Raw genomic sequence first — 17,036 nt, 5'->3', positions numbered from 1 at the left:
CCATCATCCTACATGCTCCATCTGATATTATATCATTAATAGGACACATTCAGATAAGTTCAGAAGATGTAAACTACAATCTTTCTGCCAAGTGTGAAAAGCTATCCTTTTATTATGAAATATATACATTTCTATTATAAGCTGAATCCCATGTTAATAGGCCAAAGCTTCTGTTTAAAATGATTATTTTCAGAACCAAGTACATGTTTTTAAAATATGCTAGGAAGAGCTTAATATGGTAAACTCCAATTTTTCTTAATTTGACAAAAATGGACAGAAGGCAAAATGAAAAAAAATTTATTTCCTCCGTGTTTTATCCACTGTCAATACTGTATCTTTGATGCAATATATTTGCAAAGAAAAAACAATCTCAGCTTTTAGTTTCCATTTTAAACATCTACAGTATTTACAAGCTGTTTAGAATAACAAACACTCAACACGCGCACACACACACACTCACAGACACACGTGAGTACGTATATTCTTATCTCTGGTTTATACTGAATGCTGGTAGAGGCAGTGAATACTTTCAGAGCCCATGATCAGAAAAGGGAAACCCATTCTCCTTCCTCCCACCTACCTTCCTGGAATCATTTTCAGTATTCTTTCTTCCATTTCCTCATGCAGAGCTCATTGCCAGACTTGTACAGGGTTAAGGTAATCATTTTTTACAATTTATTTTTACTTAAACTATAATAAACTTTAAAAAAGCATAAGCAGACATGATTTTCCCTCCCATTTCTGTTATTTTGGTTGTAGAATCAAGCTTCATATATAAAAAATCTTGTTTAACCACAATTATGCTAAATCCAAGAGTCATCTGGAGCAGCCATCTCATTCTCTACTACTACTCTGCTTTGAATTCCAGGGTATCACCCCATCTGTGCAAATACCATGCAGGAATTCATCCTTATCACAATCTTAGATGACCTTTCTTCCTTCTAGCTTGGATCCTCTGAATCATAAACTGTCAGGTACAGAGCTGAAGCATAGAAAAAAGGTATAACCCTATATAATAGGTGTGCCTTAGAACAGAGCTGTCATGTAACCTTGTGATGACGACAATCAGCTCTGGTCCCCCAAAGAATGTTATGCTGCTTCCATAAAATGGCAGATAATGAAGTTCAGTTCACAAATAGAACTTATTTTCTCTAATTCAGAAAGAATATGTGGCTGATAGGCAATAAAGAGAAATTCTTATCACACATAATTCTTGACAAGATGACTCTGGAGAGGTGATTCAAAGCAGAAAATACACATCTGTTTCAACCAAAATTAGTACTTCACTCACATACCTACCAGATCTATTTGTATAATAATTAACTTCTTTCCAATCACAGTTCTCACCTAAACAAATGAGAAGGACTAGGTATATATCAACCAGATTTTTTTAAAAAAATGAAGTGAAGAAAAGAGAGGCTGGTTTTTTAATACTTAATTTAAAAAAAACTATACATATCCAACGTAATATTAAAATTTATGCTGCACAAATACACGGTAATAGCTAATTTTCCTCTTTCTCCAGATAAATAAAACTCAATTTCCATATATGACTGAAACAGACAGTTCAAAGTCCATTAATGGGCTCTAAATATCATCTTAGCCTTGAATGACATCTTACCCTTGGTCTGTGTCCAAGCAAAGTAATTTTATGTGATTAAAATATACTACAAAAAAGAACAAGAATGAATACTGAGGACTTTTAAAAACGGGGGGGCTCTGTCCATATTCATGAAAAAGTAATGAAAACAAACACAAAAGTCAATCACAATGCAGGTAGCAATTTATAGTTTTGTAGCTTAGTAAACATAAATTCAAAGAATTCTCATGCAAAATTATTGTTATCTTTTTCTCAAGTCACGTATTTAGGAGGGAAGATTTTTGAAAGAAAACAATAACCTTAGCCTCTGGGCAAATCCTAAGTTTAAAAGACTCAGTTCTGGATGAATGTGACTCAGTGCAGCAATCCACCAAATGAAGATTTCCTAAGCAGAGGCAGAAGGGTGCTGCTCAGAAGCAAAGTGGGATTCTTTAAGGCTAAGCTACCCTTGCTTAGATTGGAGGCTGTTTTTTAATAGTTTGATATGAGATGGAAAAGTAAACTAACCCAGGAAGAAAAATCCTCTTTTTAATGTGCTGTTGTTTCTTACGTAAAAACTTGTATTTTCACTGCCTGACGTTTGGTACACAGAGTAATTTTCCATGGTTCACTCGGGAGAGAAATCTTGTCTGACTAATTCTGTTTCAAGGGTCTGTAGAAGTATCTCAGACATACTTGAAATATTAAAAAAAAAAAGAAAACCTTCAAATCTAATGGAAGTTAATCTTCCAGTAATGGAAACTCAAAGAAGGCAGAACACTGATGAAGTCTGTTTGCTAATTTCCTGAAAGGTAATTAATCTCCTTTTACCTTAAAAATATAGAGCCTCGGGCCTCCCTGGTGGCGCAGTGGTTGAGAGTCCGCCTGCCGATGCAGGGGATACGGGTTCGTGCCCCGGTCTGGGAGGATCCCATATGCCGCGGAGCGGCTGGGCCCGTGAGCCGTGGCCGCTGGGCCTGCGCGTCCGGAGCCTGTGCTCCGCAATGGGAGAGGCCACAACAGTGAGAGGCCCGCATACCACAAAAAAAAAAAAAGAAAAAAGAAAAAAAAAAAATATAGAGCCTCACCACCTACTCTCCCAAGTACCTTCAAGATCAACATCTTATATTAATCTAGACTTTTGGAAAAATTATAGTTCTTTAGAAAAAAGTGAACATATAAACTTTTATCAAGTATTGAAAAATGGTGTAAAAATAGGGCTTACACCAAGTTATAAACTGGAAGATTAACCAAAAATTTGAGTTATAAAATGATTTTTAACACTGAATAACAACAACAGCAAAAAAGCTAGGAATTTATAACTTATTCCAAAACTCTCTCTAAAGGGGGAAAAAGCAAAATCAAACAATAAAAAAATGGAAAGCTATCAATAAAACTATTTAAAGCAAATGAAAAAACTAGTGTTTTAATTACATATTTTTACTTTCAAATTATGGAACTCTGAATGTTTTGGCAACTGTGAACTAAAGATGCTAATGGGTGTATACTGGAGTCTTATATACTAAACAAAAGGGCTAAGCAGGGAATCTAAATGAATAGCTCGCTAATCTCCAAGGGGGTGTGGGGTGGCAGGGGACAGGGTTGAGTAAGACATGTATAATCAACTTAATTAATGAAAGTGTGTATATTTCTATATTATACTTTAGTTCCAATTATTTTTAAGACATGACTCCTTCTTTAATTATCAATGCTTCCCCTGATGCAATTATTAGAAAAGTATTATCATTTTAAAAAGACTATATGTTTTAGTCTTAAACATTTGAAGTTCAGGTTTTTTCTTTTTCTCTGTGTAGGAAAATGAAGTATCTTCTATTTAAGACTGGAAAGGCTCCACTTATCTTCTCATCTAGGCAATGACCATGAAGAGATCATATTCATCTCAGAAAGGGAACAAGCAGCAGGGAGCATAATTCCTCTGAGAGGATTTTAGATAATATAGATAGACAAACAGATCATATATTCAGTTTCAGGAGAAAAAAGAAGAACCTGAACCTTAATGGCATATTGTACATTTACCAAAATAAGGCAAACACAGAAATATAATGACAGCATCAGGAAAAATACATTTTAACTGGTCAATTTAGAAAGGGTACCTTTGTGTAAATGTTCAGTAAATCATTTGACAAAAAGTTTTTCAACAGTAAATTCTGCAAAGTGTGTGAAGTCTGGAAACCTCAACACGAGGCACATTGGCTCCTGAATACCCACAAACATTTAAAATTGGAAAAAGGAAAGGTAAATAGGTTTTGGAGTGAAAATGCAATCAGAGGCTATATATTAGCTATTTACTTCCTTAGCTTTCATTCCTTCCACTGAAGTGTCATGTGATACTGTAAGATCTACATCAGAATTAGGAGGAAAAACAGCTTCTATCTCCTCTCACCTCATGAAAAGACACTTTAAACCCACGCTGCCCAATACAGTGACCACCAAGCACATGTGGCTAGCAAGTACCTGAAATACGGCTAGTACCACATGGTGAAATAGCAATACTTTGGATATATGGACTAAACAAAATGTATGACTGAAATTAACTTCACCTGCTTCTTTTTACTGTCCATTCACAGGGGGCAGAAAGATGGCTGCTCCTAAATGCTCAGATGTACAGTCTTCTTTGGAGTTTCACACAAAAGGAGAAAAATTTTCTGAAGGATTTAAAAAACGCCATATGTTGAAAATTAAACCTAAACTGCAGTTCCCACCTAGTCTAATTGTAAATCTGAGTTATATATTTCCCTGAATACATACACTTTTAAAAAACCAATAAAATTTAAGCTATGAGACAACATATGAATTAAGTCAATTTCATCACCGTTATAAATATTTCAAATTACAGCTACACACTATAAATCACAGGAAATAAAATTCAAGTAATAGAATAAAGAGAGGAGGAAAATAATAGGCAAAGTTATTAAAGAGGGATATAACAATAAGAACTGCACCATTTGGATAATTTTGTTTGAAAAAATTTTACTGGATTAACTGAACTGCATGTGAATAACTTCAAGAGGTAAGAACTCTTAAAGTAAAAGGCAATCCATCCTTTCTTTAAATTCCTGGACGTTCACCTTCTTCTTTGAAAAGCAAAAGTATTTTCTTCCCAGAACTGACCCCAGCAGAGCTTGCCCCAAGTGGGAGAAACAGGGTAGCTGGGACGCACACAGTGTTGGAACCCATCTGAAATGTGGACACAGGAGCTGGCAGGAGTGTTCACGGGACTGAGTCACTGACTACTGGCTCCGGGAAATGCCAGTGATGAAGCTACGTGTATCTTGAGATTAAGTATTCATTTTAAAGGAAACATCCAATGGACTGGCATGGAGTACAGACTGCTAAAGAAAAATGAGCAGCACAGTTCCTGCTACGTATAAAGAAAGGGAAGGGGTTAATCCCAAAGGCAATTTAAATAATGGTATTTTATTTTTATATATAAATAAATGTTCTGAGAAATCTCAGACTTTATAGTGCATTGTAAAAAATTAGTGCAGTTTTTTTCATTAAAGTTTTTAGCGCTCAAGGAATAAGATAAATCTATGTCTGTTCATAGTCTTTTTCACTGTACATTAAACTTTTATACTGCTATATGTCAAACTGAAGGTTTCTACACTTGTCTGTTTTTAAAAATCAAGGTAAATGGATTTCATGTTTTATGACAAAACATGGCAATTATTTTTGGCAAAAAAATTAGAAAAATATGAGATCATAGTTTAGAAAGCAAGAGTTTGTTGATTTAAAGCATAGGCAATGCATAGGAAAAAACTTGTTTTAAGGATGTATTTTAACAGAACTTTATCCTTCATGCACGATGTTTTCTCAGCAGCTAACTTAAAAAAATATTTCAGCTTTATTTGGGGATGGAGACAGTGACAGGAGTCAGGGTGAAGGGCCAAGGAGCAGTGCTTAACCAAGCCCACTCTATGTTCAAGTCTCTCCTACAGGTTCAAAGGGATACCTGCAGGCATCTTCTGCTCTCTCCTCTTTTTTCCAATCTCTTGGAATTTTGAGGGAAAAGAAATGAAGTTATAAAACACTGGCTCACACTTCAGCCCCAAGTTCTAGTACCCCAGTTTCGATTACAGTCACGTATTTATCTTCAATCTGAACCAGAAGTACTGTCTTGTCGATGTGGGATCTAGTACCTGGATCTCTGCTGCAAGGCACCCAACGGTGAATCACCTAATGATTCAGAATAAAACAAGCAGTTAGTGGCAGAGACCCTGAATACACTCACAGACTCTATCCTTAAGATTAGAGGTAGTAATTCAGTTTGGTAATTAAGCATAAGTACACAAAGCAGCTAAAAAACAGGCATACCAGTCAGGCTACAAAAAAGTCAGAGCACCAGCTTCATAGAGAACTTACATGGCCTTCCATGCCCTCCTGAGGACTCCAGTCTTTCCAGCTGTTTCTCCCAGCTTTTAACCGAATACCCTCATCAGGCCACTGCAGCTCTTTCCTTTTTGACAGGTTGATCCCATCCAGAATCTGACTGGGATCCACAATCTGCAGTGTAAATACATATGGATTATTCATTCAAAAATTCATTTTCCCCTCGATGACAAATAATTATATAATCCCAAACAGAATTTCTTTCACAGTGTCTCAAATTCTCCACTGACTATAATGGAATAAAAAACAACCTAAAGAGCCCCTGAATTCCTTTTAGCCTCCTAGGAGACCTTAACTGCAATGGCCACATAACCATGGCTGAAGAGGGAACAAATACACCAGTGAAAAACTGCTTGCTTTCAGTTTTTATACTGGCAGAAACATTTTTTCAACATTCAAAATTGTTCTAGTCTTCAGACTAAGCAATATAAGATGTGTCTTCACAAGAGTCCTTCACTCAAAAAAAAACAAGAAATAAAAACAAACGAATAAGAGAAACAGTGCAAGAAGAACCGTGGGCTTACTCACCTGGACTCTGTAAATCACCTCCCCCTTTTTGGCATGTGAATTATTGGCAGGACTTAAGGTGTTGCCGGGCTGAGTATCAGCGGCACTGCTCTGACCGCCGTCTGTCCCAAGAAAGCCCACGAGGGTGTGATGCTTGCAGGCTGGGATGCTTTGGCTGGAGCTGCTAGAGGAAGGCAGGCCATGCTGCACACAGGCCGGGCCGCTCTGACTGGAGGGTTCCATCTGGTTCACCACAGAGAGGCGGGACTGGATGGATGACGGTAAGTTGCGAAGCGATATCTGGCTGGTGGAAGAGCGCCGGCAAGGCACAAATCCCGTGGTGGACATCCGGAGAGACGAGTGCCGGCTGCTATAGCAGTAAGATGACTGGCTGGCTACAGAGGCCCGGGCAGGGGACTGCCGGACCAGGCTGGACTGCACAGAGTGAGAGCTGTGGCTAGCGGCTGGGGAGGGAGAAACAACAGCAGTGCTCCTTCTCAGTGGGATGACCCAAATACAACTGCTTTTTCAGTAGTTTCTAAGACTTTCTCCCTTAAGCCTCACACCTTAAATTAGTTGGTGAATTTATTGAATTTAATATTTATACCTAAAACTTTTAAAGTTGCCAAAAATAAATAAATATCTGAGATCTATTTTCTTATGTGGTTTTTGTAACATAATTTCTGTTTGCTGAAGCTTTTTAAAATTCAAATTCTGGGGCATAAAAAAATACAATTAAATAATTTATAGAAAATAGCAGGTATTTAGGTTGAGATAAATCCTAAAATTTCTTTCACTGAAATATTTCAGAATACATGGATATCTCACAGAAATGAGACAGTGAGAAATATTTATTAAGGATCTACTATGCGGCAAGCTCTGTAACTACTATTTCTCAAAATACAGTATTAATGCCCTTTCAATCTATTCCAATGACAAACTATACCACCTATAGAGGCACAGTGATGCCACACTGTAATATGCATATACATTAAGGGATCACTACTGAATATGAATGATCAGTGATACTAAATAGCAGGTTATTCTGTGTCCTTTTTTCTAATGGCTCGATAGGATTCTTCAGATTTGTGAAGAGTGATGTGAAGATTATTAGAAAATTATTATTAATTATATTGAAAAATAACTACATGTACTTTTTAATCTGAAAATAAAAAGAGCTAATCAATGTTAAAAGTAAAAGGTATATTTAAAGAAGCACACTGGCAGTTTTAGGTTTTCACTCAGAAGTTAAAAAAGAACATAAAAAAATGTCGATCACACACCTATTTAGAGTCTTAACAATTTCAGTGCCATTACATTTTTTAAAATCATTTTAAGTAAGTGTTTTAAAACTTCATCTGATCCATGCAAAACAGAGAGGGGGAAAGGACAGTGCTGGATCAACCAACCAGCCATCCGGGAACAGGTAAGATCTGAGTCCTGCTGCATGCCAGGTGGATTACAGCTCTCATGTAAAAGGCAAATTAGTAAAAGAATAGCTTTCTTTGGGATAAGGAAAAATTTCTTAAATAGGATACAAAAAGTATTAATCATAAAGGAAAAGATCAGTAAACTGCTCTACACAAAAATTAAGAACTTACCAAAAAAAGGCAAGCCGCTCTTCACAGAAAGAGAAGGGAAAGCCAAGATACAGAATGGAAAAAGATGTCTGTGGTACAGAAAACTGACCAAGAGTTCCAATCCAGAATATACAAATAAGAAAAGGATAACCAAATGGAAAAATGGGCAAGAGACTTAACATGTACTTCAGAAAGAAGATCTGATAAACTCATTTAAAAGTTTCCAACCTCAGGTATTATTAGAGCAATGCAAATTTAAAAAATGCAACTAAAGACCACCCCCCTTCTCCTGTCTCTCTGAGAGAGCAGGGAGTAGAGGTGGAAACAATGATATGCAAAGCCGGGCATTCCTCTATACAACTGGTCAGAGTACCAATTGGTGTAAAAGAAATAAAAAAGAATTCTGGAAAGATTTTTGGCATTATGTATCATGTCTTAAATATTCTCATAAACTTTGACTTGATTCCATTTTTAAAGTTTCCAGCCTAAGAAAATAGTAAGTGATTACAAAGATTTATATACAAAGATTATTACAACACTCAGAAGAAACCAAATCGTTGTTCAACAGGAGAGAAGTTAAATAAATGACATTAGTTAACTATTATTGGCCTTTAAAAATGATACTTTCAAAGAAATGCTATTTCAAATGGTGTGTATTTATATTTATATATATTAAATGATTAACATAAACAAGTAGGATAATGTCCTATTGGGAATCAAACAAAACATTCTATTTATATATTTCCAAGTAGGTAATATGTCACCCTCTTTATACACACATACTACCTGAACCCCACAGTTGAGATGCTAACATTACACACATAATTTTGTTTCAGATTACCTAGTGTTGGAGGGTAAGATGTGACAGGCGGATGGAGTCCTGCTCCCGGTCCCTGGCCTGGGTTTCCAGTGCTTCCTTGGGACGCACTGCTGTGGGGATCATTGGCAGTTGTTGCACTGTTACTAGTGCAAAAGGCTCCACCTCCAGCATCAGAATCTTCAATATTGCCACCACTGTTACAGCCAGCTCCACAACCTTTCCTTAACCTAGGAACAAACACCGGAGTAGGAGGCGTGGTCCCAAGATCACTTCAAGATAGGTACTGTATTCTGAACATTTAATGCTACTAATGTTCACCTTTGGAAGTCTTCATGGGGCAGTCAACATTAAGAAGCACAAGAGTCTATGATGTTTGCGTATCTCCCTCATACTCACTGCCTCCGTTCTTCTAATCAACTTCACTTTTACACTACACTCGATATCATCTTTTCTACACCATAACAAAGAACTGCACATAACAAGTTGTTCCATTAAGATCTCAGCTGGAAACAGAATCCTTGCCACTGTATAGAACCCACGAATACCTAATTGATTTAAATTAAACCTAATTTATTCTGTAGCACACCTGAAGAGAACTGCTGTAATAATTTTTCTTCTCTTTTTTATTTTTATTTATTTATTTTTTTTTGCGGTACATGGGCCTCTCACTGTTGTGGCATCTCCCATTGCGGAGCACAGGCTCCGGACGCGCAGGCTCAGCAGCCATGGCTCATGGGCCCAGCCGCTCCGTGGCACGTCATGTGGGATCTTCCCGGACGGGGCACGAACCCACGTCCCCTGCATCGGCAGGCAGACTCTCAACCACTGTGCCACCAGGGAAGCCCTCTTCTCTTTTTTAAAACGTAGGGTGACCAACTCTCCTGGTTTGCCCACAACTGTCTCAGTTTGGCACTGAAAATCCTGCATCCCAGAAAACCACTCAGTCCTGGGCAAACAAGGCAATTCCAGCACAACACGTACTTTTTGAAAAGAAAACTTCTTTTAACACTACCCTGGTTTGTATTCTTCCCTCTGTTTAAATAGGGGTAGACGTTAAAATGGTGAAATTTTACTCTTTAATGCTGGGTATTCCTGGAAGAATTTTTTTTTTTTCTTTTTTTGCAGTACGCGGGCCTCTCACTGTCGTGGCCTCTCCTGCTGCGGAGCACAGGCCCCGGACGTGCAGGCCCAGCGGCTACGGCTCACGGGCCCAGCCGCTCCGCGGCACGCGGGATCCTCCCAGACCAGGGCACGAACCCGTATCCCCTGCATCGGCAGGCGGACTCCCAACCACTGCGCCACCAGGGAAGCCCCTGGAAGAATTTTAAGACACCTATTTGTGAGTTTGTTGCTCTAGTCTTGTTTTGGATTAAGTTTTGATATTTAAGGATCTGAACAACTCTTAATCTGAGATTCTTCTTTACCATCCATCAAATTATGATGTTCCTGCACCATGTATCATAATTTACTACACAAAAGGCACAGGAACAAAATTCATGTGCATACTTGAAGACACTAAATATGAGATGTGAGTGCTGACTAACTGTTAAAATGGCAGCAGTATCTCTGCATCTCACAAGGAGGAGTTTCAACATGGACAGCGTGCTCCCCCTACTGCTGGAACGGAATACAAAAAGAATGTAATCGACTTGCACAAGTTTCTTTTATTTTTCTCTCATTTGCCCTGTTTGTTGACCCACACATTCTAATAGTGGCAATAAGCTGCAATAGAGAGTTTAAAAAACGAAAAGGAGGGAATTATCCAAGATTCTACTAAATGCTAGAGCAGTGGTTCCTGACCAGACTACTGTACATTAGATTTATTTAATAAGAGTTTGAAGATACAAATGCTCAGATTCTACTTCATGAAGCTCAGGTACAACAGGTTTTTATTGTACCGTGGCATCTGTGTTTTTCCTACAATCTTTCCAGGTGGTGCTAATGCACCTATACACATTAACACTGCCTAGATTAAGCAGGTCAGGACACACCACCACTGGAAAAGGCAGTCCTATGGCTCACCTGTGCCAGGTTGACACTACGAAGTTTCTGATATTTCCCAAGCTGATAGGTCCCCCAAGAATTTCTTTAAGCTGTTCATGGCTGTCAGAGTAAGAAGTCGTCAGGGGTGAGACAAAGATCGGGTAGCCAATAGGTTGATCACAAGATGAGTTTATCATGTTCCTCAGAGCTTGCTTGGCATTTTGGATGCTACCTCTCTCTGGGTTACGGTTACGTAGGAAAACAAGCTCCTGCTGTTGCCCTGCCCAAAGGCCTCGGACACACTCCTTATTCACCTGAAAACCAGAACACATGGGAATTAGGTTAAGGGGCCAAGAATAAAATTTATAGAAACAGAAGAGTAGAAATGGGAGGGATATAAAAGACATTATATTATGATAACCAACTGTGAAAAGCAGGAAACAAATATAAGTAGGTCACATCTGAACAGGAGTTAACTATTTTCCACTGTCATTAGGCTATTAAATAATAAACACCTACAGAGTTCTTCCCTCTGCTATCTTGTAAAAATACCAAGTAAAATGTAGTCCATTTAGTCTTCTAAATTGGTGAAGCACTGAATTTTGTAACTAAGATAATAAATATTTTTGATAGAAATGAGAGGTAACAAATATTTAGAGTTGAAAGGATGTTTGTGATTTTGGGGGTTGATTAAATGAAGAAAAAACATTATAAACTATCAAAATAAAATGCCAGAGATTAAACCTCCTAAAGCCCCGAGATGCTTAAAAAAACAACAAAACAAAAAAGCAAGTTAGAGTGAACCATTTACAGTTAGGTACTATGAAGTACAAGCTATAGTATTATTTTGCAACCTAGGAATCACATCTTATTAGCAAGACAGTGCTGACATTTTAGGAAGAGATGCTGCCCCAATAGCACATATAACAGGCAAGAGACTGCCAAGAGAGAAATAAGCAAAAAAGTTAAGGCTTTATGGCACATGAAAAAATTTTAGAGGACAGAGTAAATTACTGACAAAATAAATTAAGAGCTCAAAAAACAATAAACATTAATGTAGTATGGTCATTATTTTTGTTTTCTATAAAAGAGTTTCAATTACTTTTTAAAAGTCTGGATACAGTTATCTAAGCTCCATTGTTTTCAGAGGCAAACAAGTGCCTCCGAACCTTACTTTAATGACCCTGAAGCTCAGGTAGCGTCTGTTGAGCATGATGATCTTGTACTCGTTGGTGCCATCATCCATGACGTGCCGCAGAGCAAGCAGGGAGGGTGAGTTGGCGAGGACTGCACTCCGCCACGCAGGGTCCCCTTCGTGGGCTATGACGAGGTTCTTCTCATGAGACACAATGGCTTCATAGAGCACAGTGGGGTCATCATATTCATCCGGAGAAGTGAAATGGTCCTATACACAGAGATAAAAAATACACCTACAATTTTAGGAAGAGAAGAGAATGACTTCCAGGATGATGAAAGCTTCTGAAATTACTAAATCAGTTACTAAATTAAAAGTCTTAAAAAACTAGTTTATATATTTCATTTCAGCACATGTTAATGTTATTAGAGATAAATTATTCAAGTTGGTTTTCATATCTTCATTCATCTTTTTTTTCTGTTAAAGGATTATCTCACTGTTATCAGTTAAGGGAGGCTAAAACTACATAAAAGGTCTCTAAATTGAGCTTCTTTTTAACTAGGTGCTTTTCACTTAAAGCCACATCTCTAGAATGATTATAATAAACCATTTTATCCTGCCTCTCATTTAGTTAAGATAAGGCTCAAAACTATGAGCTCTGAGGACAAATTAAGGGCCCTAGGCCTAGAGAAGCTAGTAAAGTCTTCCCTAAAAAACCTCTTGGCCTTATTTGACAAGTCGTTATTTAATATCTACCACATGCAAGACTACGTGGTACGTAGCATGGATGAAACAAAGGAGTATATGAAATGTGTTTCCCATTCAGAAACCTAAAAATTAACAGGGGATACAGGATATAAACCCAAATAATCATAACACAAATCAGAATTTCTGAAATAGTGCATTATTAAGGAAACACAAATATTATATTGGCTGCCTTGGTAAGTTTTTACATCCAGGTAAAGTGACTCATTTGTGCTCAAGCCAACTGACTGGAGTGTGTGCTATCTGGAGGAGAGACAGTGACAGCAAGAAGCCAATGTCCCCAGGAATGCACTTCCAAGTCTGGGGGTTCATCTACATGAGACTAAGGGAAGTCTTCACTGTACACGTGGGTACATAACGTAAGAAGTTCTCTGATACAAGATTTCATCTCACTCTTACAACAACCTGTTCAAGTAGATTGAGCAGGTAATACCAGAATTTTACAAATATCAAAACTGAAGCTCAAAGAGGCTTAACTGCTTCCTAGGTTTAGAAAAGTAGTATATGATTGTAATGCCAGGACTTGAACACATTTCTTAGAGTATTTTTTCATTCTGATTTTTAAAAATTCATGATTATAAAAGTTAACTGAAACACCTTTCAAATCCAGTTGCTGTGATTAGGGAAAGCTACACAGTGCAGGTGGTCTGGGGCTGGATCTTGAAAAATGAGTACACTTTCAGTGGATGGAGATGGCACCAAGGGGGAAGGGAAAGGGGTCCAGGGAAGAGGACCTACTAGTGCCTCTCCAGACTTTTTATAAGGCTGGTGCACTCCTCGCTCCACTGCTTTGAGCTTGGCTCGTAACAGCTCACAGCTGTTCCATTTTCTATGAACTACCTTCAGCTAATGGAGCTGCCTGGGTAGGAAATGCCAGGGGAGGATTATTCCCCCCTTGGCTGTGGAGGTGCAAGGTACACAACAGAACTCTGGGTGACATTAACACTCCAGAGCTCCCTCTGGAGGCCAGGGGAGGCTAGAGCTCAGCTGAGAGACACTCCTGCTCAGCTTCTTCCCTTGGTCTTTCCTGCTTCCATCATTTCCTCACAGACTGTCCTGAGGGCATCCCCTGACTTGACTCTGCTTCTAGTGAACATGCCCTAAGAGCATTTACAACTTAAAATACTGATGGATGGCTCTTGACTTCTGTCCATCACACACCACCAACCATGCTAATCTTTCTTTTAAATACTGAGTTCACTTTCCTACACCAGCAGATAGCTAGATGCCATAAGATGGGCTCTCTTTCATCAAGTTGTTCAATTAGGGAAGGAATGACATCCTTGGATAGTAGTATTTGTACAAGTATTTGAATGGAAAGTAAACATACAGAGACAGGCAGTAATCACATTCTTAATAAAACGGACACAAAGTTGGAAATCATTAAGCATGCCAAAAGTGGAGAATGCTTAGTCTTGTCCAAATATTTCTTCTCACTGGGCTTAAAATAGTTGAATGAATATGTAAACTTCTATGTACATCATTCAGCACTGTTTCACTGATAAAATATTTGAAACAGGGACTTCCCTGGTGGCTCAGTGGTTAAGAATCCACCTGCCAAGGCAGGGGACATGGGTTCGATCCCTGGACCGGTAAGATCTCACATGCTGCTGAGCAACTAAGTCTGTGAGCCACAACTACTGAGCCTGCGCTCTAAAGCCCACAAGCCACGACTACTGAGCCTGGGTGCCACAACTACTGAAGCCCGCATGCCTAGAGCCCATGCTCCACAATGAGAGAAGCCACTGCAATGAGAAGCCCGCACGCCACAACGAAGAGTAGCCCCTGCTCGCCTCAACCAGAGAAAGCCCACGCACAGCAACGAAGACCCAACACAGCCAAAAATAAATAAATAATTTTATTTAAAAAAAATTGAAACAATCAGAATGTCCATGAATAGTGAGATAGCTTAATAAATGGAGTAAAAATTATACTCTGGAATACTACAGAGTCATTAAAGAATGTGGTGTGCCTCTATATGTGCTAACTTAGAAAGGTGTCCACGTTAAACTAAATGGGAAGAAATCTTGCACTCCAGATCAATTTCTATAGCACGATTACATTTTTAAAAAGGAAAATATACATATAGTTGGAAATGTCTGCATGAACTTGGGGAAGTCAGAAAAGATAGGCATCAAATTACTGGCAGTGACTGCTTTGTGGGGCTGTTGTATGATGGTATGGGATGACGGAAGGTGCTTACTCTTGGGAGATGTTTACTTTTCAATGTTTCTCATTAGTTTTCAAATAAATAAAAAGAGATAATGTTTCCAATTCTAGGAAAAGTTTTTAAAAGTATTTTAGAAACTTCTCATAACTTGAGAAGTTATGAGCAGAGGCACAGGAAATATTATTTTACGAAAACAATGAAACTCACGTAGCAAACATTCACAGGGCACCAAGCACTGTGCTAAGCAAGGAGGACACAGACATAGAGATTAATATTGTCCTTGTCCTCGAGGAGATCACAGATTGTAAGACTTTCATTATATATCTCTTGTAAACCAAGCTAGACTTTAATTGGTTTATTTTACATCTAACGACCAGGTAAATCCTTAAAGAGACTAGCAAAAGAGAAAAAAATAAGGAAATATGCTGTTTTACAAAATGATTAGATAGAGGACAAGAGAGAACACATGAAAAGGGCAATTTGAGTAATTTCTCTGAGTTTTGATTAATCTTCATCTATAAAACAGGGATTAAAATAATTTTCTGGGTTGTGGGTGATATAATGTGTATGAGAGCACTGATACATTATAGGACACTGTAAAACTAAATATTACACAGATAACAGTTTTAATTTCTAAAGTAAAAACATATAACACATTAGATTGGAGAATTAAAAAATTAAAAAAGAACTGAAAAGGAAAAAAGCAAAAGTTAAAAGACTGTGTCTGAAACAAAAGTTATTAAAAATTTCGTATTTTTAGCTCTCTGGGAACAGGATCTTTTTTAAAAAATCAGGTTGAGGTATAATTTACACACAACAAACTGCACCCATTTTAAGAGTACAGTGAGATGCGTTTTGACAAATGTGCAAACTCGTGTAATCACTGCTATAATCTAGATGTAGAACATTTCCGTCATCCCAAAGTTTCCTCCTGCCTTTTGGTATTCAATCTCTACATCCCAAACAACCACTGATCTGCTTTCTGTCACTAAAGATTAGTTGAGCCTGTTTTAAATTTTATATAAATAAAATAATACCATATGTATCAAAACATTTTTTTAATTCAATTTTTTTATACAGCAGGTCCTTATTAGTCATCAATTTTATAAACATCAGTGTATACATGTCAATCTCAATCTCCCAATTCATTACACCCCCACCCCTGGCTGCTTTCCCCCTCGGTGTCCATATGTTTGTTCTCTACATCTGTGTCTCAATTTCTGCCCTGCAAACCAGTTCATCTGTACCATTTTTCTAGGTTCCACATATATGCGTTAATATGACATTTGTTTTTCTCTTTCTGACATACTTCACTCTGTATGACAGTCTCTAGATCCATCCACGTCTCTACAAATGACCCAATTTCGTTCCTTTTATGGCTGAGTAATATTCCATTGTATATATGTACCACATCTTCTTTATCCATTCATTTGTCGATGGGCATTTGGGTGGCTTCCATGACCTGGTTATTGTAAATAGTGCTGCAATGAACATCGGGGTGTGTGTGTCTTTTTGAATTATGGTTTTCTCTGGGTATATGCCCAGTAGTGGGATTGCTGGATCATATGGTAATTCTATTTTTAGATTTTTAAGGAACATCCATACTGTTCTCCATAGTGGCTGTATCAACTTACATTCCCAACAACAGTGCAAGAGGGTTCCCTTTTCTCCACACCCTCTCCAGCATTTGTTGTTTGTAGATTTTTTGATGATGCCCATTCTAACTGGTGTGAGGTGGTACCTCAGTGTAGTTTTGATTTGCATTTCTCTAATAATTAGTGATGTTGAGCAGCTTTTCATGAGCTTCTCGGCCATCTGTATATCTTCTTTGGTAGGTCTTCTGCCCATTTTTGGATTGGGTTGCTTGTATTTCTAATATTGAGCTGCATGAGCCGTTTATATATTTTGGAGATTAATCCTTTGTCTGTTGATTGGTTTGCAAATATTTTCTCCCATTCTGAGGGCTGTCTTTTCGTCTTGTTTATGGTTTTCTTTGCTGTGCAAAAGCTTTGAAGTTTCATTAAGTCCCATTTCTTTATTTTTGTTTTTATTTCCATTACTCTAGAAGGTGGATCAAAAAAGATCTT

The 17,036-nt window shown here is 37.9% G+C and overlaps 1 protein-coding gene across 5 annotated transcripts in view; it reads right to left on the bottom strand.

Moving 5' to 3' along the window:
* Positions 1-281: 281 nt before the first annotated feature.
* The window catches only part of PCNX1 (pecanex 1), a 175,996-nt gene continuing 159,241 nt past the window's right edge, over positions 282-17,036 (bottom strand). For all 5 annotated transcript variants that reach the window (XM_081227690.1, XM_081227688.1, XM_081227689.1 and 2 more), the window contains 7 exons: positions 12,054-12,284; positions 10,919-11,193; positions 8,918-9,123; positions 6,518-6,960; positions 5,963-6,103; positions 2,663-5,776; positions 282-2,426 (listed from right to left, as the gene is read on the bottom strand). In XM_081227690.1, coding sequence (XP_081083816.1) covers positions 5,636-5,776; positions 5,963-6,103; positions 6,518-6,960; positions 8,918-9,123; positions 10,919-11,193; positions 12,054-12,284 — 1,437 coding nt within the window. In that variant the 3' untranslated portion in view covers positions 282-2,426; positions 2,663-5,635. The remainder of the gene's footprint in view (positions 2,427-2,662; positions 5,777-5,962; positions 6,104-6,517; positions 6,961-8,917; positions 9,124-10,918; positions 11,194-12,053; positions 12,285-17,036) is intronic.

The sequence above is a fragment of the Mesoplodon bidens genome (genome assembly GCF_964165515.1).
Source record: "Mesoplodon bidens genome assembly, chromosome: 3".
Lineage (NCBI taxonomy): Eukaryota > Metazoa > Chordata > Mammalia > Artiodactyla > Ziphiidae > Mesoplodon > Mesoplodon bidens.
This window is presented reverse-complemented; position numbering and strand designations above follow the sequence as displayed.